The following is a 26,353-nucleotide window of genomic DNA, read 5'->3' as shown; positions in this document are numbered from 1 at the left end:
CCCCCACATGGGTTTGTTCTTGGAAGCCAATAGTTAAGAAATGGAGTGTCCTGGTTGGCAGCAATCCTCCTCACGTGATGACACAAAACCCTTGCTCCTGTGTTTCAGGATGAAGTGAGGAAGCCCTAAAGAGCTATAATACAGAAGTGCAAAGCTAGCTTACTGCTCCCCAAATCTGTATCTGCAGCTGCTTAGAGTCTGGCCATAAACAAGAAGGTCTGATCTTTAAAGTCCTGCTTCACATTGCTTGTTAAACTGGTTTACTTTTGTATGTTAAAGATTTAACACACTGTTTTTATCATGTTGCATTTTGGGTTATAAAACTGACGAACCAAGAGAGCATTGGCTATTGGGTGGTACAGATATGACATAAATGAAATGAAACAAAATGAAATTGTATCTCTAAGTTGACCAATATAAGGGAAGAATAGCACACTGGTGTCTGCCGGCATTTCTCCTTCATTTATGACTGTATGAAATCTGCCTTTTCCTGAATCAGACCAACCGCCCACCTAGTCCGTATTTGTATATTCTGACTGGAAAGGTTTCTGAGCTGCTACAGAAGACTTCAACTCAAATCGCCAAAGACCTTCTGCAGGAAAAACTTGGGCTCTGCCACCGAGCTAGGAGGCCTTCGCCTTAAGCATCTTATAATTAAAGCACCTTTTGTTCCTCACTAGAAGCAAGCATTTTCAGTGTCTCTCGAACTCAAATTAGTCACACTTGATTCTCGTTCATAGTAGCTGGACTAAGTGTGATTAATCAGCACAACCCTTTACCACAAGTGTGTTAACTTCTAGGTCAAAGGGACAAGTCTGGCCTTCCTTTCCCACATCAACAGGTATTCCCTGATCCTTCCCCAACTATCTCCCATTTGGTGGATTCCTGGCTTTTAAGTGTTTTCATCCTAAAAGATTGAAACACCTTTCCCAAGGCTTAGATACTGGCATAGGACTGTAAACAAAATATACTGGCATTTCTGGTGTTGACACCACACCTTTGGCTTTGGTGCCACCCCCTTCTGCCTTTGGCACTGCTGACCCTGGAAGCAGCCCCAACGAGCTTCTCTGGAACAGAATCTGGTCCTTGGGCTGGAAAAAGTTCCATGACCCTGAATGAACAATTGGTAGTTCACCATACTATGCATTCGACCACTTGGAAAGTAGTCGTGGGTGCTGTCTTCCTCTTCTTTCTCCCCCTGCTTCCACAGAATTATTCAGGAGAAGCCTGACAAGAGGTGCCTCTCCAAGAGACAAGGACAATACAGACAATGCCCATACCAAATGGAGAAACGCACACCGTCATTAACACCTGGCAAATGAATAGCTGCACTCACCCCAATTTAAGTGGGATGGGGACTGTCACTGATACGTTACTCACACAGGATGTACTTTTGACCCTGTGTGTTTGCGAAACATCAAAGCACCCACCAGGCAGACTGTACAACCTCTAAAAACAGTACAGACAAAGATACTGGCCACTCAGGTGAAAAATCAGGTGCCTCTTCAGGATACATTCAGAAACAGACTTGAGACAGTCATTTAGGCTGATGCCTACAGCAAATAAATGAATGCCTATTCCCTTTCCCCATTTTGTAATGGCACTTGAAGATAAATACATTCAGAACTGAAGGACACAGAGACTGCGGTGATGGGTGAGGCAAGGAGACCAAGAAAACCACCAGCAGGTCATCTCTTTGTTGCAGGCACTCCAATTTACCCTCACTTACCTATCTTACTTTCTGAACTTTTTTGTAGACTGAGCACAAACTATCAAGACAATACTGAGAAGAACTTGCATGCAAATGGATTTGGGCTACGCAGGGCAGCATTCAACAGTGCTGTGCCCCCTCTGATTCTGCTGCCCTTCCACTGATCCCATTCCACAAGAAAGATTAATTGCTTTAGCACTTCTGAGAGCAATGAGTGGAAGGACTTGTTTCTCAATGGGACACATTAGTGGAGCTCGGCTGACCTATCCTGATCCAGAAAGGAATATTTCTGCTTGCTTGGGGGGTTTCCTATAGGAAGTAATAAATCTCACTTGGGCAAATGGTGGGTCTTACACAGGATAAGAATCAGTGGAAGGGGTCAATGCTCCATGGTCCCATATGCTCATAACTGCTAGCACAATGTAGGTTAGCCTTCTCCAAGCTGGACGCTGCTTGAACAGTGCAATTTTATTTCCTCTTTCATAGGATGATTATTTATAGGCTATGTTTTACATGTTTCGGGTTTTTAAAAAAATTCAAACATCCTACAAGAAAGTGGATAGGAATTTTTAGAAATAACATAAAGAGATAGCAGCTTCCTAAGCCAGAGAAAAATAGTTTATGGCCATCAGGTCAGAAATAACCCCCAATGAAATTTTACATCACTCCCCTGTCCTACTGCAGTAAAAATCCTGCTAAGTTTTAAACAGAGGCCTGGTTAATCATTTCCCTGACAGCTTCCCTCATAAGAAGGAAACAGCTCTGGAAAACTGTAAAGAGGCCACAAAACTCATCTCTTGCACATTACTTCTGGGGCTTCACAAATGATGCCCCCAGATTTCTCCCTAGAGCTCAGAAGGCTTTCTTCCTATGTGCTGATGACAGCAGTTCATAGCAGGGGTGGTGAAACTCATTTGGTCCAAGGGCCAAATCTCATTTTGGAGGAAAGCTGAGAGACCACATTTGCTCAGAGGCGGAGCAAACGGATTTGGACCAAGGGGGCACAGCCAAAGATAGAAAAAACACCAGCATGTTGCAATTTAAACTCTTACTTGATACTAACTAAATCTTACAAGAGGCATTTTGACTTTTTAGGATTGTGGGGGCTGCATATAAGCTGGGAAACAACTAAACAATTGATGGTTGGGAGAAAAAAAGTGATGGGACTACCTGGACAACCCTGAAGGGTTGGATTTGGTCCCCAGAACTGACATTCTAAACTCTGATTTACATATCCTGCAGCCACCCACAGAGAAGTCCCTGAGAATACAGAACATTGCTATCTCTGCATTAAACTCTTGAACGTAATGAAAGGTTGAACCTAATTATTAAGCCAAATTGGTTCGAACATGTAAAGGGACCAGACACAATAGTCTGTCAACAGCCCCATTTCAAGGCACAATACTTCCAAACACAACCCTCCAGCAGCATTCATTTGGCCCTGTTCAAATAGCCTTTCTTCAGATTGCAGTCTCTAGATTTAGGATGCACAATCCCCAGTTACCAACTCAAAGGCAAGAAGGCATGTGGCCAATTACATAATGGAACAGCCATCTACAATCTAAGTGGCCCTCCGGTCAAGCTAAATTACTGGCCAGGACATCAGACTGAGCAACTGAGGCCGTGCTACACCACAACACAATGTAAATTTGAGTGTGCACTGAACAGGTAACTGTCCTGTCTCTATGACATGAGGAGCTATATGCAGCATTCATTTACTGTATTAGGTGTCTTTATGAAACCAAAAAACAACAAAACAAAAATCAAAACAAATCAAAACATAACAAAATAGATCCTTTTGGCCAAAGTCACGTCACCCCACATTCCTCCACTATCTTTGAATGCTCTCCCACATCAAAGACACTCAATGAAATTGACTGGCACTAGACACAGAACAGGAAAAGAATGTGTTATTTCACAGAAAATCAACTTCCAAAATGAATGACCACTTTCTTAAATTGCTAAGAAACCTACCTTTCCTGAATTTTAAAGCCTGTGAGCCATTTAGATCACTAAATGGGATCTCTACATACAGCAGCAGAATAGAAGCCCTAACTTTGACCTTTGGGACATTTCTGATTAGCCACTGCTGGAAACGGGCTTGGTTACACGAAACTTTGGTCTGCTCCAACAGGCTCTTCTAAGGTTCCCTTACATTAGACAGTATTGTAACCTGTCCACTGATGACTCAGTACATTGCATCTCCACACTCTGGGGCTTGACTTCATCAATGCACAATCTTGAACACAAGTTTGAGCTTCAATATGCTTCACACCCACAATGGATTCTCTTTGATAAAACAATAGAGGCTATTTCCACTGCACTGAATGGACACCCAAATAGGAGGAGTACCTGAGTAAGACAAAGCCACCAGTCAGAATCAGAAGAGTGAAAGTCAGAGTAGTTCAATAGGTCTGGGTTCATAGGGCAGTATAGCATAAGGAATGGCTCAGAAATGTGCTCTCAATAAGCATGTGCTTAACTGCTTGACAGACAAGGTTTTATGAGCTGGCCAGACAACACTACCTGCCTTAAGGAGATAAGTCACAGAAAGGTCATTTACAATCAGCAGCTGGGTCCTAGGCATGAACAATCAACTGACAATAGTTCACTCCAATAAAGAGAGGGGCCAGAAAGAATGGGAGGAGGTTAGGCAATTACAGCTGAACATCAGAACCATCAAGAGAAGCTGCGAAGTAGACCTCCCTAGAATACCAAGCAACTCCAATTTCATGTCTCAAGTACAAAAGTAAATGATCAGTCAAGGAGAAAGAACATTACAGAACGGAATGAGAAATGAACAACGCAGGAGGATAAAACAGCTCAAGTATTAAATGACTTTTTCCCAAGACCTGCTGCATATGTATGGAATAGGAGAGTAAAAGGGAGGCCAGGCAGAGGGGGAGCTGGTCAGGGAGCGAGGCCTTGAAAGTGAGCAGATGGCAACAACATCGCCTTGTAACTCTGTATGTTTCCAGCACAGGCACTCCTGAAGCCTGTTATGTAATGTGCACTATGACAAAATCAGCATGTGTGTGAGGCTAAATTAACAACAGAGAACTCTCAGCTGCCATTTTAGAAGTGCTGGACTCAATAGGAATGGCACAGCAGGGCTTCTTTATACCAAGGCACAAATGAAAAGGCAAGGACTAATGAATTGGTCTCCACTCTCACAGAAGGGTGGGCCAGACTTAGGCCAAGGTTAATGGGGATTAATTCACAGTAATGGGCTGCCTATATCCCAGGATTCCATGAAAGTGCAGGAAAACCACAGCAGCTGGCACGGAGCAAGGACTTTCAAATACACTGTCACCCCTCTCTAGCCTTGCTCGAAGTGGGCAGTAGGTGGTGAAGTCTCAGAAGCTCAAGGGGAAGAGTCCAGTAGGATTTTCACAACAGCTCTCCATCTCTCCACACAGTGGCAGGCACAAAATAAAGGAAAATAGCAACATTTCCTCAATTGGCATCATTTAGACAGGACAAAATATTGCTGCTTTTATGGATGCTGATTTTCCTAACAATGAAGCTACAGCTCTAGACTTTCGAGATTAGGCCAACAACAGCCACATGGGACAAGAAGTAACTTTTTCACAAGGAGTGCTAAAAATATAGAGGGTGCAATTGAAATGTAGATGTGCCTAAACTGCGAATTAATCTTCCAACCACCCTGAATGAGAACCTTATCCAAAGGTTCAGCTGCCTATCTTTGATTTCTGGAATACAAACTAAAACTTTTGCCCACTTCAAACTCCAGCTCACCCTCTCCAGAGCAAGAAGGCTGGAGGCACCGCTGCCCTTGCCTGTTCAAAGCAAGGAGAGTGCAGCACATCCAGTAACCCCCCTGCACAGCGTCTTCCACAGAGCCTATTATTTGCTCATGAAAGTACAGAAGGAAGCAGCGGACACTTGCAATTGATGACTGCTCAGGGATGCATTGAAAAATCCATTATAAACGTCAGCTTCACCTCAAAAGTTTGAAAGGCAGAAAATTACAGTGCGTGTTTCCCTGCAGAAAAGCCAAATAAGTTCAAGTACTCTGTCACAGGGGAAAATCACCCCAATCCTACTTGTTTGCCTTCTGCTTTTCCCCCCTGTTCACATTTAAAACAGCATCTTTGCATCTTATTTAATGTCTGAGCAAGTGCAATCAAAAACTTGATGGGTAGAATCCCATGAGAAAACGTAATCAAGATTTCTTCTTCTCCTCCATTAAGCTATTGGTTATTATCCTAATTAATGTTTATCACACTTTGATTACTCCTTGAATCTGATTTGCAGGTGTTTTAAGTACTAGGAGACAGTCCCACTTTGGAAGATACTAAACTGCCTTCTGGAGCTTGTAAATATCAAGAATTTGAACATGTGTGCATGCATATACACATGTGTATGCGGACATTCACACACAGAAGGAACTTTTGTGTAAAAGATAGCAAAGGAACCTTCTTGCCATATAAAATTTGCTCTGGTTTCTGAACTTTTCATTCCACTGAATGCAGCTCAGAGTTACAAGACAGCAATTCCTAGAGACCCTTTTCATGATGTGTACAGAACTGCAGAATACAGTGCTCCTTCCTACATTGCATGGGAAATATCAGACAAGACTTGACCTGCACAGAAGGAATCCACAGTACAGACTCTTCCTATGGAAGCCGTGTTCCAGTTTCTGGAGCAGTGATGTCAAAACAAGGGTGAGCAACTTGTAGGCCAAAACATCTGGATCACCACAATTCCCAGTAGTCAACATTTCTGGCTATGCTGGTTACGGCTGATGAGAGCTGCAGGCCAAAGCAGAGAACCGCAAGTTGTGCACACCTGTTTTGTGGCACAGGCTCCTTCTACAGCTCAAGGCTTCATCCTGACATTAGCTGAGCAATGGAGAAATTATCAGGAGACCAGCACAATAAAGGCCCACCAATGCTGTCTTCTTTCGCATCACTTGTAGCTCCCCACATGGTTTTATACTGCAACCTCCATCAGCTCTATGTACCCTAGACACTAGCAAAGAATAACACGAATGACAGATCAACGGCATTTGGAGGGTCACAAGTTCCCCATCCCTGCTATAGAGGCAACTTACCAATCAATTTTTCACAACAAGAAATTACCAATTTGGAAAATATGTGGTGCATGTTAAATATAATCTTTGCAAGTAACTAGAAGAACTCTGAAAGGCTTACAAGTAAGCAAAAAGTTACCAAGAAAAGGAAAAGGAGGGGAAGGGAAAAGGAAAGAGATGATTAATTTAATAAAACTGATGGCATATTTAAGACATATTAGGGACTAAAGAAAAACCTGTAAAATGATGTGAAACAATCATAAATCTGATAGGCCCGATTTATTATTAATAAATATTAATAAATTAATACATTATTAATAAATTATTGTTAATCAATATCCATTAATATTTATATCTGATAGACTATTGAATCCATACTTGAGATGGGCTTCTGATTAGATGCATTTTTGAAATGGCAATAAAATATGCATTTTAAAAACTATTCTTGGATATTGCTCCCACTATCCTCTTCATTAGATTTACCAAAACAGACAACAACCCAAACACAATTGGCCTTATAGGTTCAGATGCTGAGAGCGATTGAAACAGAACAAAGTACTAAGGTCTACACACTAGATAGTTGACCAATCAAATATTGCCAGCTGACTGCTTACTGATCATTGAATAGTGGCTTACTGCTTTTATTTCATTATGATATCATTTGTTTGTTGGATTTATGAACCATACAATATCCAACAAGCATCTCCAATGTTAAACAGTAAGAGAGAAAAAATAATCAAAATAAAGAATTAACATATCTAAAATCAGATTACTTTCTTTAACACTATGGTTGGTCAGTTATGGAAGACTTATTTAAATACATAGGCTGATGGCAACACTGAAAACAGAGTAATGTCAGGTGTTTTTCTGACCTGAAGATGCCGGAAGTTCAACAAAGTGTCATTTGTTAGGAAGAGGAGGGCAGGCAGATTGCTCCCAGCCCCGCAAAAGTCTGGGCTAAACATAAGTTACATAGCAAGTTAGTTTTGAAAGTGAAAAGGTGAAGGTGGTTATTAAAAGTTGTGCAGCCCTTTTCAGAGGTTGCTCTGTGTTCAAAATGGAAATTACAGGAGGTAAGAGAATCTTAAAAAAGAGCTTAAAAAGGTCCTCAGGAGAAAAACTTAAGGTGATCTAAGTGCAGCTACCAATTCAGCTCATAACCTTGAGTGTCAGCTTCTCTACTGATGCAATAGTGGTGGCGGAACACAGAAAGATCTCACCCAACTGCTTGAAGAATTAAAGCCCATATAATTGATTTAGAAATATTGAGCAGGTAGTTCTACAGATGCACAAAATCTATCATTCTGGGAAAAACAGTTGCAAGGTTGGATTTGCAAGATAAGGTTACACACATCAAATGCTAACTTAGCTTTTTCCTAGCGTCATGGTTTTAAGCAACACCTCCCACATTCAATATGTTTGCCCAATTTTTATCATAATGGTACTTATGAATATGTACTGAATGACTGAAGATATTAATACAAAAAAGCAAGTCAGCTTAGCAACCTCTCAGGGGCAGAACTGACTAGAACAAATCTCTCAACGCATTAGGTTGTTTTCATGTACGCTGAAAATGTAACACATACACATCTGAAAGACATGCTCACTGGTATACTTGCCAGTAAGCAGGGACAGCCTACGGCTTCACATTCAGATAAACACTTTTTGCTTATTGCTACATGTGTGCGTATGTGTAAAAGAACACATCAGCTATCTGGGGAAAGTCCGCAGGGTCTAGTTCAGCATTCTCCAGCCCGATGTCATCTTATCACATGCTTATCCCCCCGTTTCTTCCTCTTGTGAAGAACCCAAAATGGCTTATGTAATTCCTTTTTAATCCTTACAACAAAACACCTGTGAGGTAGGCTGGGCTGCGAGTGAGTGACTGGCCGGCCCAAAATCACCCTGTGAGTTTTATGGACAAGAACCCAGATCTCCCAGGCGCCCAGTCCAGCACTTTTAACTACCACACTGGCTTTCTTAAATCTCTTACAGATGCTTCGGACTACAATTCCCAGAAACCCCAGCTAGCAGAGCTAGCAGTCAAGGATGAGGAGAGTTAATAGTCCAAAACATCCAGCAAGTGCCAGGTCAGGGAAGGCTACCCTAGATCTTACCAAGACGAAAGCTGCTGTAGCACTTCACACCATAACGTGGGAAGTTGCATGAATGAATACTCCTCCATGCAAAACTATGCCATCTATAGTAAGCTCAAGAAAAAAAATTCAGCCTAGTCTTCTTCCCGATACATTAGTTTTCATGTTGGTGTTTCTAGAATGGTGGGAGTGGTCAGACGTATGTACTCTGGACTTATGCCTGACAGTTCCTTGTCTGACTCAAGTATTCTGTGAGAACTAGATCAGGTCAGCAGGGAATTCCAACATCTGACTGCCCTTAATTTTACACATGAAAATATCCAGATACAATTACATGTCAGGGGTGAGCCCATGCTTTGGTCACTCTATTTCCTGAAGTCTGTTCTATGTACAGTTCCACATAGTTACAGATGCTTGCTACAGAAAGAACTGCTGTTATCTCAAGTGCTTTATATACAGTGTAAGATAGGTCACTGCCATCCCTCTATAAAGGCTAAAGATAACAGAAACGGGAGCTGTTCATTCTCAAATCATAAAACAGAGTTCTTCTTCACTAAAACTATGTATTTTGCTGTTCTATGAGTCTGCTAACCAAAGACATCTCATGTCCTTGAAACCTCAAACCTTTCTAATTTCAGTTGAAGTCTATTGACAGTACTGCATTTAGTCAAAAGAGAGAAAGCTAAAGACGGAAGGAGAGAAAGCAAAATCTGCCAGCCAAGTGTGAAGAGCAGACCTTTCACACTTCTTTCTTCCCTCTCCATGTTATTGCTGGGAGTTTGCAGCAATAGATATTTCAAGCCATAGAGTGTTATATTTCCTGACAGTTCCCTCCTTGCAAAACCTTTGATGGAAGTCATACCTATAAAGTGATGTGATTTTTTTTGAATCTCTTTTGATGCTGACTGAATGAAAAAATAAAACTTTCTCATAAGAAAAGAACAGAACATTAACCCCAAGGGGAGGGCTTAGTGGTTGATTGATGGGAAGAGGTAGACCACCCCTTTTATTAAGATAACCAAGACTGGCTGTAGGAACCTGCAGGTGACATCTTCTTGGGGGACTCAAGATCCTGATAATGGTCCATCACACTGTTAAAGAAATAAATCTTGCTGAGTTTCTGCATTATTTAAAGGGTGATGTATGTTGTGAATTTTTTCATTGCCTTTTCTGCTGTCTGATTGTTCTTTAAGCATATTGGATGTAACAATTATGTCAAAGCTCATATATTATAAACAAGTATGTGAGAATAATTTATATGGGATGAATCCAAGGGGTGGCCAGAGGACAGCACCAGGTGCAACTAGGTTTCCTTATCCTTTCCTTCTGATGCACATACCCAAAATCTGCTCCAGCAGGGTCCCCAAGCCTCCAGAACTGAGCTGGGAGGCCATGGGTAGAAGACTCCATTCCATCAACATTTCCCTTCTGTTGCTGAAATGACACAATTGTCAGGTTTGTAAGAAAATAGCTAACTTTTGAAATCTGTTTGCATAAATAAATGGCAAGGTGATACATGGTCATATATGTGCTAGTTACCACAATTTGATTTTTTTTCCTGTAGAGAGGAAAAGGACAGTATATGCACTGTAAAATATGTGCTTTTAACACAAAATCACTGGAGGGGGAGTAGAACAGCTTCTCTACGATATTTGGAAGCTTTTACTTTAGGGAGGGAAACATTACTAGATTATATTCTTGAGATTTGTAAAGACACGTACACCGTGAAAAAGTGCAGGGGGAGCAGTTTTGCCCCCTATCATAATGCTAAAATTCAGTGTTATCCTCAAACAGATGGGAAACAGATCCAGGACAGAGAGAAGAAAGCACTTCTTTGCACAATTAACAAGTGAAGCATGGAAACTACCGCCACAGAATGCGGCGATGGTTACTCACTTCAATTGCTTTACAGATTCATGAAGCAAACAAGACTACTGGCCAGGATGGCTAAAAGGAATTTTTGTGTGCCCCTTGGTGGCCACTGGAGAAGGCCAGATGCTAGATTAGATGGACCTTCAACCTAAAAGGGCAGGGTTCATATATTATCAAATCTGAAGTACCTATCCTTAAATAATCTAGACCAGGTGTGGGCAACTTGTGGCCTTCCAGATGTTTTGGCCTGTAATTCTCATCACACCTTACTATTGGCTATACTGGCTAGGGTTGATGGAAGTTGTAGACCAACTGGAATATGAACAGTTACTCTACTCTTTCATTTACTAATGAAAGGAGCACCAATTAGATTTTCAGCATGGCAGACTGACAACTTCCCAAGCAAACTACTGAGGTGGTATTATGGCAGATTAGTCAACTGTAAGGCAATTTGGCAGGTAAGCCTAGTCCATCCACACTGAAGGCATTGACTGAGACAATGCATGCAAAAGATCTGGATGCTAGAAGTGTCCTACATAAATGTGAACTATGATTAATTATATGCTACCATGATGAAAAGAATTCCTCCAAAGCCTGACCTTTGTATAATCTATGGGGAAAGGAAGAACAACAGCCAGATTTGCTAAACATACCAGGCATTTAGAATTGAAATGTACAAGGAGTAACTATAACTAACCTTCTGCATGTGGCATTTTTTCAAAACCAAGTTACACAAAAGCTGGCCTGAAAATGGCATGCCATGTAGCTGAGCTGCTACGGATCATACACACGAGGGATCAGCAAACAATTTTATTTAAAGATCTTAAAAATGAACTACAGACTATTGAAGATATTGAATTTAGCTCCTGAAGAAAAATATATCCACATCATTAGAGTTGCTGTGAGTACCTAGCAGCATTTCTTACACACACTGTGAATATCATTCCTTCCTGGGGAACTCTAAGTCATCATGCAGTGATGGTAGATTGAATTCCTCTTATGAAATAAAAGCCTCTGTTCCCCACAGTACTGGTGTAACTGGTGGATAATCGTCTATAACGGGCTCAGCCAAAGGAAGGATTTACCATGTTTCTACATGAATGGTATACAAATGCCATAAATAAATTAAATATTCAAAGAGTACCAGCTGCAGTGCAAAATCCCACAGATACACTCAGCTCTCCACAGCAATGCCCTCTGCCTCCAGTATGCTCAGTGATGCTCCAGTGGATGCACTTCCCAAATCTCTACCAGCTTCCATCTCGGTTGGGTTCCACTTTACTTGGGAAGAAGCCTTCTTGCTCAGAGCACGGGATTCTATAGCTACCTGAATTATGTCAGCATCATCCTAGAAGCACTCAAAGTTCAGCTTTAAACTGGAGTGCCAGCGCTAAAATAGCAACCACTCATTTTTCAAGTGACACAGTTCCATTTTCAGGAGTGAAGCCTCCTGCCTGCAAAATCCCAGGCTCTTCTGAATGTACGCTATTTTGATCAAAAGTCACTTAGTGTGAAATGTGTACACAGCTCTATAGGTAGCAAGTGGAGGGAGACCAAAAAAACAAAACAAAACAAAAAATAACCCATTAAGTTTTACCAAGCATTGCTTAGCAGCAGGGACAACATTTCAGAGCTCTCACACTCTTAAGTCTAATTCTAGAAGGGCAGCCATGCAAATCACAACACATTCTCAGGGTACCTTAAAGAATAGTGAATTTATCATGGCATGGAATTTACACAAGCAAGAAATTAGTTTTTCTGATGTTAAAAGGTGCTTTAAAAGAAGGCGTATAGAATCTGGCTTGCTACCCACTCTGAGCAAATTCATGCACTTAGCATGCTATTGGGGACATTAGTTAATTTACTGCTACTCAGAAATGGGAATCTCACTGTTTATATGGACTGGCTAAGATTAGTATTGCGAGCTCTGCAGAAGCTCTCAAGACAATGTACCTCTTGATAATGTAGAGTAAACCAGCAGATACCTGTGCCTTTATTGGTGGTGGTTCTCTATGCCTTGCTTCAAAATGTTTTGGAGTTGTCCAGTACTTGATAATGATGCTCTAACCTACCACTCTATCTTCAATTTCCTGTCACTTTGTATATGCGAATGGAACAAGCAGTACCCATTTTGCAAGCGCAAGTAAAACTTGATATCTAATGCCCAGGTTTTTACTCTGACCTATGCTGAACTGGTCATTCTTAGACATATGAGCAAGATTCATAGAATCATAGTATAGTAGAGTTGAAGGTCAGCACCTTGAATAGCTCTAGTGTGAGAGAGCCCATGACATCTCAAGCCAACTGGGTCCACTGTCGTATTGCTCTGACAGTGAGAAAACCTTTCCTGATATCGAGCCTGAATCTAGGCTGTCGCTACTTGAGTTATTCTGTGTCCTGCACTCTGGTATCAATGAGAAGAGATCTTGACCTTCCTCTCTGTGACAGCCTTTGAAGTACTTACAGTGTTGTATCATGTTGTTCCCCCCCCCCCCCCCCCCCCCAGGTCTTCTCTTCTCAAGGTTGAACATGCCCAGTTCTCTCAGTCTCTCCTCAGAGGGCAGTGTTTCCAAACCCTGGATCATGTTTGTTGCCCTCCTCCTTTCTAATTTACCTGCAACTTTTTTAAATCTTAGTGCCCAGAACTGGACATACTCCAGGTGAGGTGTGACTAGTGAGGAGTACAGGGGAAGTACTACTTCTCATAATTTGCAAGTAGTGCTTCTGTTAATGCATCCCAAAATAGCATTTGCCTTTTTTGCAGCTGCATTGCATTGTTGGCTCATATTTTGTCTGCTTTTCACAATATTTTCAAGTTCTTTTTCTTTTTCAGTTCTGCTGAGCTACATATTCTCCATCTTGTATTGATATATTGGGAATCTTTGTCCTAGGTGGGGGACTTGGCATTTTTCCCTATTGAATCTCATTCTCATTGTCTGCACTCAAATGCTTTAACAAAAGCAAATCAAAATTCTTGCAGTTCTGCATCATTATTCAGTAGACCACGGGGCCGGTAGTTTATAGCACAGTGGCAGCAAGACACTGGTCCTGGGCAGAGGCAAGAAACTATATAGGCACCTTTGTCCTGCACCCTCACCCCGGATTCTTAGTCAAGAACTTCCCTTGTGCCTAAGATATCACACACATTTTCAAGAAAATCTGTAAAACCGTAAGACCTAGAAACTTTGTTTTCAGAAAGTAAGTCAGAAGCCTTGGGATGCCAACTTCTGTGCACTTTCTGCACTCCTGGCAGAGTTGAAGCTTCAGCACAGAGTCCTGCATTGTAGGCAAACCTTTCGGACAGGAAAAGAATCTCTCCTTTTACATTTGTCCTAATGAGATCTCCTGTCTGTCTGATATTTAGGCTCACAGTTCTTTTGACACATTCACTGCACACACTGTGCCAGAGTCATTTCTATCCATAACCCCAGCAAATTCTCTCTTTGAAGGCTCAAAGTTGAATACTACTCCCCGATAAGCTACAGCTTTCCTGAAAATATGAGATCTAGGCACCTTATCTCAAGAAACCAGAAAGAAAAAGGTCATTCTCTGCTAAGTGGTGAGATTCTCACCTTGAAAGCTTCTTCTCTGATTGGCATGGAACACCCAAGGTTGTGGAACTTTTAATCAGACGCCTGCATAATTACCAAATCATTATTAATTATATCAGAGAGCTCCAAGGAAAAGCAAAGCAAACAAAAGGCCTGATGGAGTCTCTTCTGTTGTGGAAAAGAATTAGTAATTACAAGGCATAAGTGCACTCAAGAGTGAGGAAGTAGCGCCACGGTTGGCATTCCAAGATTTGAATGTGACAGGAATGCCAAGAGGATAGAAAGGTATAATATACAGAAATTTTGGTCTACCTTGGCTCATATTCTCATGTCCATGATAAATAAGATAATTTAAGGAAGGAAGTATATGTGCCTTTAGGACATGCCTCTAACTTTCACTGCAAGCATTGGTGTCTACCAGGCATACCCATCCTAAGAGCACACACAGTAGAGCATCTGGGGTGGTACTTAAAAAAAACAAACAAGAACAAAGATGAGTTAAGCAAATGCTTAAACAAAGCAGATAGATTATTTTATATCTACATGTAAGACATTATCTTACACCCAGTTGCATCTGCCTCTACATCCATGTTCAGTGGGACTGACATGGAATTAATTACTACTTGTTTTGGACATGTACTAATTTTTATTATTATATTTATATCCCAGTTTTTCCTCTCAAAGGACTCAAGATGATCTTATCCTCTCAACTTTATCCTTACAACAACCACCCTGTAAGGCAGGTTAGGTTGAGTGTGCAACTGGCCCAAAGTCACCCAGTTAGCTCCATGCTGAGAGGGACTAAAATCCACATCCCACACTAGTTCTTATCACAAAGCTAACTGTAGTTGTGTGTGTCCATGCAGGTACGTGTGTTTTAAACCTCCACATAATTTGCTTAAGATATTTAAGTCTCACTTCCCATTCTTCTGAATCACAGCAATGAGCTTATTACACATCCAATTTCCCCAGAACAGCAGATGAAGAGAGGAAAGCCATGACAGCAGAAAGCAGAGTGTCCTGAGCATGTTCTGTGAGATGGGCTCACCTCCCCTTGCATGTTACAGAAACACACCTGCAACAGATTGATCTGAGTGGGGCACTAGGCACCTTTTAAAAGGCTTCCATGTATTCATGGAGACTTACAGTCACTGTGGTGCACTCATAGGTCACAGATTCCTAGCATGCTAATGCTGCTTATACAGGTGACACTGGCCTGGTTCTTCCACAGTGATGAACACATGGGACCAATATGGCAGGGTGTTGAACGGTTTTCAGCCTGAGGGATGAATTCCGTTTTGGAGAAGCCCTCAGAAGCCACATTCAGGGGAAGAACCACAGCCGTTTCAGTTTTGGAGGAGCTATCCATGGTGCCCCATGGTGGTGAAACCATTTTGGGGGCACTCAGCAACCTGGGTCGCTCCTGTGAAGCTCAAGGAAAAGCTGCAAGGGTCAGGGAGCCCCACTGACACAGGCGCTCCCACCTTCCCCTGGCCATATCCTGGCAGTAGGTGGGAGCCCAAGGAAAAGGGGTAGAGTTAAAAGTGCCAATCCACTCTAGGTTAAAACATTTTCTGCCAGTAACTGAGCCTCTGAATAGCCATGCCAACCTTCCAGAAAGGGGAAAAGAACAGTACAAACCCTTTGTATCAGACCTTTTTACATTCTCAAGGCAGCAAGGAGAAAAAAAATGCCCAGCAGCTGCAATACCTGCTAAAACACTTAAAAGCAGCCTTCCCTCGCCTGGTGCCTTCCAGCGAGGTGGGGCTGCTGCTCTGGTTATTCCCAGCAACCACAGCTATGTGGACTGAGAACAAGAGATGTGGCAGTGTGCCACATCTAGAGGGCACCAGGTTAGGAAAGGCTAACCTAACAGTTGGCAACATCAGAAAAGCACGTTTCCACAATATAACGGCAGCCTTGCACATTAATATAGCCTCATCCATACAAGAAATGTAGGCTTTGCGTAACCCCTAAAAGCTGCGGAGGAGGAACAAAAGGAGATTGTGTCAAACTGGAGAGGGCTGCTCTTAAGGCCTTCTTCCTCACTACAAGTACCCAGCTGCAGAGCAGGCCTTGCTCAGACCATCTTGACTAGTGGAGGGCACACCACCCCGCCCCCCCCCCCGCCCCCAAGCAATGCTGGGCCAAGGCCACGCAAGACTAGAAGATTACACGAAGTCTTGGATAGCATCACAATTTTGGGCAAAATACAAGGCTGGATTCTTTCCTGCATAGCAAGGGGTGTGTGGGAGATGTTTTCAGGAGATTAGCAATGCTGGCAGAGTTCCTAGGAGATGATATTTTGATCACCTGTCTGAGGAGAGGAAGTGCCCAATGCTTAATTTACTAGGCAAGGATATCCTCTGCTTGGGCACAGGGGCGTCTGGAGTCACTGAGCTGCTACTTTTACACTTGACTATTGTGCCAGCAAAGGGAGGGCAAGTCTGAGGTGGAATTTTAATTGGCTAGTTCCATCCCTTGAGCCATCAGGAGTCCCAAGGCTGGAAAACTGAATGGGACATGAAAACAAAAAGAATCAAAGCATGCTGTAGGGTTTTGTATAGATTATCCTCCTATAAAAGAGCTTTCAAGGGCTGTGGAATCAGGTACAGAGTCAGACAAAGAGGTGGGGCCAGAACCTGCAGTTGAAATGCTAAGGGCAATAGACCTGGAGCTAAACCAGGCAGTTGTTGAGAACTAGAGTTTCCAGTTCTGTGGAAAGCTTTCCCAAGCACGTTAATGGCGAAGGGAGGCAGACCTAACTTCATTAACCAAAGCATATGGTTGAAAACCCCCAGATTCTCCAAGTGATTGGCTCTAAAACCAGAAAGAAGTATGGTCTGCTCTTTTCAGCTTGGAAGAGAGGAGAGGTATTGGGTGTGAAATTTCACTTCTCATTAAGATATTTCTGTAATGGCCAGCAGTTTCGTAACTTTGCTTGTTCCTTTTGTTACTGACTTCTGTAATAGTCTTCTTTGTACTACAAACACAGCCTAGCCAGTCAGCTTTACCATAATAAAGTATTTTAATCTGAAAGCCCTCCCCTCTGCTTGGAAGGAGCGGGAGGAGGACAGCCAGCACACATGCCACCACTCAACGTGGGGATCCACTTCTGAACTCCCGGTATAATCAAACCATACCTGTTGAAGATATCATTTGAGACTTTCTGCAGATACTGTAGTGCATCTGCTATCTGATGAATAGCTTCTTCCCTACGGAGGTCGGGCTGGATGAGAGGAACTGAGTATGCCTGTCCTTCCAGGAAATACTTCTGGGTTTTAGCAGCCATTTTTGCCTGAGGAGACAATCAACAGCTAGTTAAAAATGAAATGTATTCTGCCCCCTACACCAGCCCCTTGATTCCAGGAACCTGACTTTCTAACTTATTCCTTGACTGTGAGTTGCTTAAATTCTGCTTTAAAATTGAAGCATAGGGGCGCAATGTATTGCAATCCAGAGATTGTAGCAAGAGGTTCTTTAAACTTAGTAGCTTTAAGTTATTCTCAAGCCCATCTCCTGCAGGACCTCTTGGACTGTCCTGTTAGCCCATGTGAATAACTGAACAGCTACAGGAGCTATGCAAGTTTTTCTAAAGTCCTAAAGATGATTTTATTTGGGAGAGTATTTGATGTTGTCCATCAGCACACTAATTAATACAAATTAATACAAACACCTCTAACAGTTACTAGTCACAGTAACATGGAATTCAGAACTCACTGATATCCCCATCTTCAGTAGCAGCATTAAAATTTGGGGATCTAGAGGCAAGAGGTGACCACAGAGGACTTTGTAAAGGATACAACCCCTCATTTTCCAGTGAGTGCCTGAAAAAAGTCAGAGCAGTGGTATGAAGCAGTGCTTGAGACTGGCAGCTCTAATGCTCAGCTCTGATCCTCTGGAACCGTATCTCTGGAAGTCAAAGTATGTCTCGCTTCTTATCAAAGGTTAAGGCATGCAGGCAAGATAATTAGAAAGCATTTGGGCCTTCACTGCCAAGAGGGTACCTGCTGAATTGTTTGCATTTTTGGACCTCTTATTATACTACTTTCTCCTGGATCTGGAATATCTTCCCTTCTGCTAAGAAGTGATAAAGAGAACATCAGACTGCAGGGTCATAGGACCTGGCAGTGCCATCATCAAATAAGACAGGAGTGCTGAATGCTTCAATTCAAAAGGACAGACTGGAGCTCTGCAATGACAGGGAAGAGAAATACGCCAGAGAAGGCAATAGTGCTCGGGAAAGTCAAAGCATAGATTGATCTTCCTCTGAAATAATTTGGTGTGCTCCAATAGCCAACATATATTTGCAAGAGGATCTTAAGTGCCTCTTCCTTTTGGGAATCCAATTTGAACATCAGGGATTTCTCACTCCAAAAGTCATTTTACTTGCATGAGAATTACTTCATCCTTTGCCGAGAGCCCACTATCCTCCTACTATAATACTGATGGTATACTAAGGGTAAGGCTTTATTGGATTGTTTCCTTTAAAAAAAATAAGAGCAGAGGTATTTAAGAGGTTAAAGAATTAAATTTTATAGTACAATCCAAGATCTGGTGAGCCAGATCCATCACAGTTTGGGATGCTCCGATGAGATAAAAGCCCACAGGCAGGTAACATTTTCACATTTGGTGGCAGTGACAGCACCCCAATTTATACAGTTCACAGATAAACAGAAAGAATCTGATTATATTGGACAATTTTCCTTAGAACAGCCATACTTTCTTATTCCCTGGAGCTCTTTAAGTATTAAAGAATTAACATTAGCACATAATTTCTGAACGTGCAAATACTTCTGACTCTACATTGCTATTCTGCCAAATCTTATCTGCATTGTCCTGCAGATTGTTAGTTCTGTTGTATGTATTTGTATCCACTGGGAAAAGCATTATGCATTCTGTTCCAACGGAGCACAAATCAGATAGATAAATCTTGAGTGTGTGCAGGATAAACTGATTTACAGAACTAACGAGTGGAGATATGGCAGTCTCCAAGTCAAGCAACCTTCAAATTGCATACATTTAGAATAAGCAAGTAGATGGCAGCCACCTAGGTAAGTCAAAGTAAGGTGTGTCTTGGGGAGGGGGATAAAATCTATTTATAACCTGCTTTAATTAATCCATGTTCCGTGCTGTTATTAAACAGCAATCAAAAATGCAGATGGTACTGATTTGATTGGCAAGAGTTTCACTGCACTGAATAATAAGAAACGCTGCCCCTATAAATAGGTCTAATCATCATCTGATGGGTAGAAGGAAGTGATGAAGGAAAAAAGCATAAGTATAGGTGTAATTAGGCCCTCAAGCAGACTTGCACTTCACGGCTGTTCTCATTACCTGGCACTTGTCTAAATGCAGCCTCAGTGCTGATGAGCTGAGCCTGGATAAAGATCTTAAGAATCGAGATCAACTTAATTCAAACAGCTTTTGGCCACGTTTGCTGTCAAAACACATTGTTCAGCAGCAGGAGAAGCCAGGTAGAGTTAGCCTCCCAAGAGCTGAAATGGGCAAGTACCCCAACAGGGAGTATATTGCCAGCTGTGTCCTCCTTGCCCAGTTTCAGGGTGAACTAATTAAACTGGGCAGCCAGAGCTCTCTCCCAGACATGCAAAGAAGCTGGCAGAAGAGGCAAACAGCTGGGCAGCTTTAAAAGATGTGGGTGCTCCTGAAAGAAAGCTGCAGGCACTAGCCTGATCGGGTCCCACAAACATGAAGGCTAGTTTAGGAACTGGATACAGAATTTAGATTTCCAGCTTCAGCTCAGAACTCAAGGGTAAACACACACATGGTACCAACTTAACCACTTCTCTGCCCTCAAACCTCCTTATGAAAGGGCTGGGATGTGATGGCACCAGATGTTACACTTAAGCCATTAACAAGACCAATTCACACACTAATCTTCTGGGAGGATGGGAACCTAATCATGCTGATACTAAATGGGAAACCATGGTCACATGAATTTCTGCACCAGCCTTCTCCAACTTGGTGCCCTCCCTAAGTTTTGGACAGCAACTCCCATTAGCCCTAGCTATTATTGCCAAAAATCAGAAAAGCCAGAAGTTCCAAAACATTTGAACCGTCTCAAACTGAGAAAGGCTGCTCCACATCTATTCCTGCCTTTGTGCCTACATCCCTATACCCAAGGATATCTAGCCACTCACTACCCATTTTGCTTCATCCTCATATAGTTTTGGTATTCCTTGCAACAATTTGTAGCTCTCCAGATGTTTTGGCCCACAACTCTACTACTTCCATGATCTCTTACCACTGGCTTTGCTTGCTAAGAGTCATGAAGGTGTAGGTCAAAGCATTTGGAGGGCCATAAATTGTTCCTTGTGCGTTTGGACAATTCCAGGATTTTTGAGTTTGAATCCTCATTTTGAGTCTATTCAATGGCTCCTATGACAGAAATTATCTGGTGTTCTGAAATTTGGCCAAATTAACCTTGCCCAGGTCCATCTATTCCAGGTAAGAAAGCTCTTACCTCAGGCAGATTTCTGGCTTGCATGGGCATGTTTAATTTCATATATGGAGCAATGTCAGAAAGGGGAAGCCTCTAACCATTTCCCACCCTTTAGGGTGACTGCAACAAGCTTAGACTTCAGAGCTGTTCCAATCCCGTGAAATGGATAGAGTGCTGGACTGAGACTCAGGAGATCAGGCTTCTAGCCCTCTCAGCTGTGATGCTCACTGGGTTACTTTGGCTCATCATGGATACTCTGTCAAACCTATCTCACAGGGTTCTTTTAATGTAAACCAGTTTTGGTTCCTCAGAGAAGGGAAAAGATAATACCATGCATCAGAAACCTCTCTCTCCCAAATTCGGCACCTCTCCACACACACGCTTAGTTTTCAGATTCCAGTAGCCTATAAATTAAGAGATTTAACTCAAAACAGGCTGATGAGTCAGCTTTCAGGAAAACAGTAGTGAAGCATACCCATTGTTCTTTCAATTTCCAGACAGTTAAGTGCCAAGTGCAGCTTAACTATCTAGACCGTTATTTCCTTCCCATTCTCTTTAGTAAATGACAACAAATCAGGAAGGGTTGGTCTCAAATCTAAGTTCCCCATTAGCTGGGCCTCAAATTTGCAAGGGTCATTAAGCAACTGGGCCATACTGCAAAAGAATCCAAAACAAAATTTGACCTCTATTAAGTGTCCTTTTCAGGCTTTCTCAATTAGCTGATGTAATAAACCACCCTTTTGCCCAGAGGAGATTTTAGTCAGAACTTGAAATTCCTTGTAGACCAATCCTTATGAACCTGGGGCCCTCCAGGCACTTTGGAAAAATTCCCATAAGCACCAGCCAGTGTGTCCAATGATCAGGAATACTGGGAACTGAAGTCCAAAACAACAAAAGGATGCCAGGTCGGGACGGGCTACTGTAGTCAAATTGCCTCAGCTGATGAATTCATCCAGGTGTTCCAGACATGCTAAAGGGCCCAAACCCATACAGTTGGAGAACGATGGGTTTATGTTGCACTTTCTCATAGTGCAAAATCTGACCTAAATTTCTCAGCCTGGCTTATGAAGGCAACCTCAGGTTTTCTCTGATCATGAGCTGGTGGAGCCTGAATGAACAACACATCAAATGGTCCCATTTCTCCAGTCTTCTCAGAGAGAAAATGGAAAATTCTTGCTGTTCTTGAAGAAGTATGATTGTGTTCAATTCATGTGGCATGACCTAAGACCTTTTGCTAGATCTACACAAGTGTATACATAACAAACAAATATTGTAATGCAGGGATGATGACTCTCTTTCCATTTGAGGGCTGACTTCCAATTCAGAGAAGTCCTTGGTGGGGCTATATTCCACAAGTGGACAGGGCAGAAGGAAAAAGTAGGTGGGCTAGAAATACCTGCACATTTTGGCTTAGTGCTCTCCATGCCAGTCTTACGGAAGACATTTCAACCCTTTAGAATTGTGGGGAGCTGGAAAATCACCAAATGATATGCGGTTAGGTACAAAGGACCAGAAGCTTGGGCATGGGTTCTGGGGACCCCAAGGGGGCTGGAATTGGCTTCTTACCTGAGGTTCGCTACCCCTATTGTGAAATACAAATGGAAAGGTATGTTTGTAAACACACAGTGACATGCACACATACATAGATGCACGCCTGCGGCTTGGTACTGTAATGTCATTACACATTTACAGATAATCTGTTTCACATATTATGGCACATGTCATCCAGAATAGTGACAGGTGTATGCAGCAGCAGGTACCCTTGGCACATAATACACAAATGCGTTTTGTGGTCCCAAATCAAAGCAAGGTTATTGATTTGTTTTGTAACAGAGCTCTTACTCACCAGGCATGGTAGAAAGCAAAGTAAAATCAAGAGGAGAGAGTACCATTTGAAGAAAGAGCTGAATCTATACCTAGACTAAGTGCACACTTATCCATAAACTGGATTAATAGCTATTCCTTCTCCCCAGGGAACCCAGGAACCAAAGTTCAAGCAAGGGAGACTTAACAGCATTTTAGCATCCCTAAGAAAGCATAATTCCCTTGATTCTTTGAAGAAAGCCAGCCCAGTAACAAGCCAATCAAAGCAGGCATGCTCTGACAGTGCAAATACCCTCACCCTTCTTCCCTGCCCATGCTTCCTGCTTTCCTCTTTGCTTTCTCCAAGAGTTCAGGCCATCTACATCTCTGCACTTCCAGCAAATTAACAAGGCAATCCTATACTGACTGGCCAAAGCGAGTACACTCTTCTTCCTGACTAGGTCAACTCTTCCTGTCTAGGTAAACCCACCATAGGTGGACTTATGTTGATAAATCTGGGATGCTGCTACATTAACGCCTGCACACAAACTACAGGAAAGATTTGACAGCACCCAATAATCGCTAGCAAGAAATGCCCTGCTGCGAGTTACTGGCAGGGAATGTTGTGTCCTATTTCTCCAGGCCCAGCTTTCTGTTGCCCTGGAAATCAATAAACTAGAAAATAAAGTGCAGGTTGGGCTGCTCTGGGGCAGAGATTATCTCAGGAAGGGGTCAGTGTAGAGGTTATTAAGAGACAAAATTGCTTTCCAGCAATAAAAATCATATTCTGCTGTCTAGCTACTGAATACAGGTTTGCTATGTTCTTAACAGCCACACTTGGGAGAAAGAGGAATTGTAACTCTTGTCCACCATCTTTAATCTACTGAAGTGTGTGCAAAACACTTTAAAGCTAATCAAATTGGTTCCTCAGGAACTATTCCTTTGAGGCAGAACTCACAAGTCATGCGCCTCCTGCTACATACACACACCCTATGGAGAGTAAGGATATGTTTGAACTATGGAATATAAGGTTAAAATGTTTTTGGAGAAGGGGAGGACAATAAGGTCCTAACTACATATAAACCTCTTATCTTCATATGAGCAACAATTTCAACAACTTGCATGGAGAAAGGAGATAGAAATTGAAAAATGGTATTTTTTGAGGTGGGATAATTGATTCTCCTGCCTGGATTTCTGCTGTTCCAGACAGCTGCTGGTACTGACTATCAGACTGGCTAAAACTGACTATGGAAAACAAATGTCAAGTTTGCATTGTGGAAAATAAATGTCAAATTTCTCAGTGTGCTGTTAAAGTGAGCGTGAAACCCTTTCTGAAAAAGGCTAACACCATGTTAGGCATAATTAGAAAAAGGATTAAAAATAAAACTCCAATATCATACTAACCTTATTTGAGTTTATGATTTGACCACACTTAAAATATTGTATACAGTTCTGGTCACCACACCTAAAAAGATATTGTAGAGTTGGGAAAAAAGTGCAGAAAAGGATGAAAATGTTCAAGGGCAGTAACTGCCCTATGAGAGTAGATAAGAAAGGAGCATATGTAGCTTAGAAAAAAGGCAACTAAGGGGAGACATGATAGATGTGTACAGAATTATGCATGGTATGGAGAAAGTGGAAAGGGAGACATTTTTCTCCCTCTCCCCAAATACTAGAAGCCAGAGTTATCATACGGAGTTGACTGGTGGTAGATCTGGGATAGATAAAAAGAACCAGTTCTTCAGACAGCACATAGCTAAACTACAGGATCCACGGCCATGGGATGTAATGGTGGCCACCAACTTGGATGGCTTCAAAAAGAGACTGAACCAATTCATGGAGGACAAGCCTATCAATGGCTACTAGTCCTGATGGCTATATGATGTCTCCAGCATCAATGGACACATGCCTATGCTATGCACAACAGTTGCTGGGAAACTTGGGCAGAAGGGGAATGTTGGCCACTGGATGAACAGAATGTAGGACTGGATGGACTATTGGTCTGATCCAGCATGGTTCTTATGCTCTTCATTGAGTCACAATATTCCTGCTGGTTTTGCAATAATTGTCTAATATGATTATACATTTGGGGCAAAACCCCTCTTACTTTACAGTCAAAGAACATTTCATGCTGAGAAACACATTGTGAATATCTCAAAGTCTGAAGGAAAAATAAAGAGAATACTACCATATTCAATTCTATCCTACCTCATCCTTCAGGAGGTTACCACTTTGAACTTGCCTCCCCTTTGCCCTTCTAGTGATGCTTCCCCTGGGATTTGCAGAACTAAAGTCTGCTTTCCCCAGCAACAATTACACTAAATCAAACTCAGCTTGGGTGATCGTGGGGTTAAACCAAGTTTCAGCAAATATACCAGATGAGTGTTAAATATTTTGCTGCAGCTGAACAGTTTATATCATGGTGATGCATGAAATAGTGTCAAAGTTTGAAGTTTTCATTAACTTCTCCAATTTGGGAAGTGCAAACCTTAAACTGACAGGCAATTAGAGCAGCACCATATTAGCAAAGGCATCACCTCAATAAGAAGTTCTGATTATCCTGTTCTCTGCCTCCCTCCTATTGTATCTAGCAATGGAACCTTTGCAGCTTCCTCTCTGGCAAATTCTCTTAACTGGGGATAGAAGTAAAAGATGGACGTGAGTGATCACGCATTTATCTATAACATGGAAATTCACCAGGACTGTGGGATGAACTCCAGGGTTCGAGCATTGTGCAGTGATGGATTGTGAAAAGATTAACCCTAGGGCTCACTTCAGATCTCTCCCAGGGAACAAGCATGGGGGAAATATAATCAGATGGATGTATCTGAAATAGAGTTCAGCAGCAACAAGTATTAGACATTCAAGGAGTCTGTTGACCTAGAAGCTGGTTACCAAGCAATGAGAACTCTACAGCATTATGAAGTCTACCCACATTTCCCCCACAGTAGATTGAAAGAGATGCTCAAAAAAATTGTTAAAGTGATTTTGGTCCAAGATGTGGAGTGTTACTAACATCCTTGTTGAACAAAAGCTCAGAATTTGGGCATCCAGAGAGGAAGAGGGTATTATCTATCATCTATTGTCCTTTATATAAGCATCCTTAGAACTGCTTTCATGCTAGTATTTTACAGTCCTTGTCAACAGACAAATCTAGCTAGTAAAGATATGTATTTTCCTTGCAGGCAATGATTTGTTCATTATGATGAGGATTGCAAAATTTAACTGTGGCTGTTAACGAAAAATCAAACTCAGCATATAAAAGTAGGACTGTCTCTTTATGCTGTTTTTAATGTCTTTGAGATATGAGTCTTTAATAAAGCTGCTGTGCTCTAACCCACAGAGAGGTAGCTGTGTGATTTTTTTTTTTTTCATGTCCCACCTTTTAGTTCCTCACAGGGTCCTCAAAATGGTTCAATTATCAATTAGCACAACACAATCCATAACAGAAATGATTAAACAAACCCTATTTTTAAACCAGTAGCCACATGGAAGGGAGAAAATAAACTAAAATCAAAAGTATGATAAAAAAGAAGCTTGGACCACATAATGAAATGTTAAAAAAGAGAGGACCAGTTTGGTCTTTATGGAACAGAGCTCCATAACCTGCACACTGTAAATGAAAAGGTAGCATCCTGGATCCCTGCCAGCCATACCACTGATGGCAAAAGGCTGTAAATAGGACCTCCGAAGACTATCACAGTGGGCAGACAAACACATTTGGGATAAGGTGATCCTTCAAAGAGGTACAGTTAGTTATGGATACTGCCATAAGGTTTACTGGCACATTAGTTATTTCGG

The 26,353-nt window shown here is 42.0% G+C and overlaps 1 protein-coding gene across 1 annotated transcript in view; it reads right to left on the bottom strand.

The window, feature by feature from the left end:
- The window catches only part of WASHC1 (WASH complex subunit 1), a 48,037-nt gene that overhangs the window by 10,872 nt on the left and 10,812 nt on the right, over positions 1-26,353 (bottom strand). The window contains exon 2 of the mRNA XM_044417043.1: positions 17,430-17,584. Within this exon, the coding sequence (XP_044272978.1) occupies positions 17,430-17,578 (149 nt within the window). The 5' untranslated portion in view covers positions 17,579-17,584. The remainder of the gene's footprint in view (positions 1-17,429; positions 17,585-26,353) is intronic.

Source organism: Varanus komodoensis, unplaced genomic scaffold (genome assembly GCF_004798865.1).
Source record: "Varanus komodoensis strain SLA01 unplaced genomic scaffold, ASM479886v1 scaffold85, whole genome shotgun sequence".
Taxonomy (NCBI): Eukaryota; Metazoa; Chordata; class Lepidosauria; order Squamata; family Varanidae; genus Varanus; species Varanus komodoensis.
This window is presented reverse-complemented; position numbering and strand designations above follow the sequence as displayed.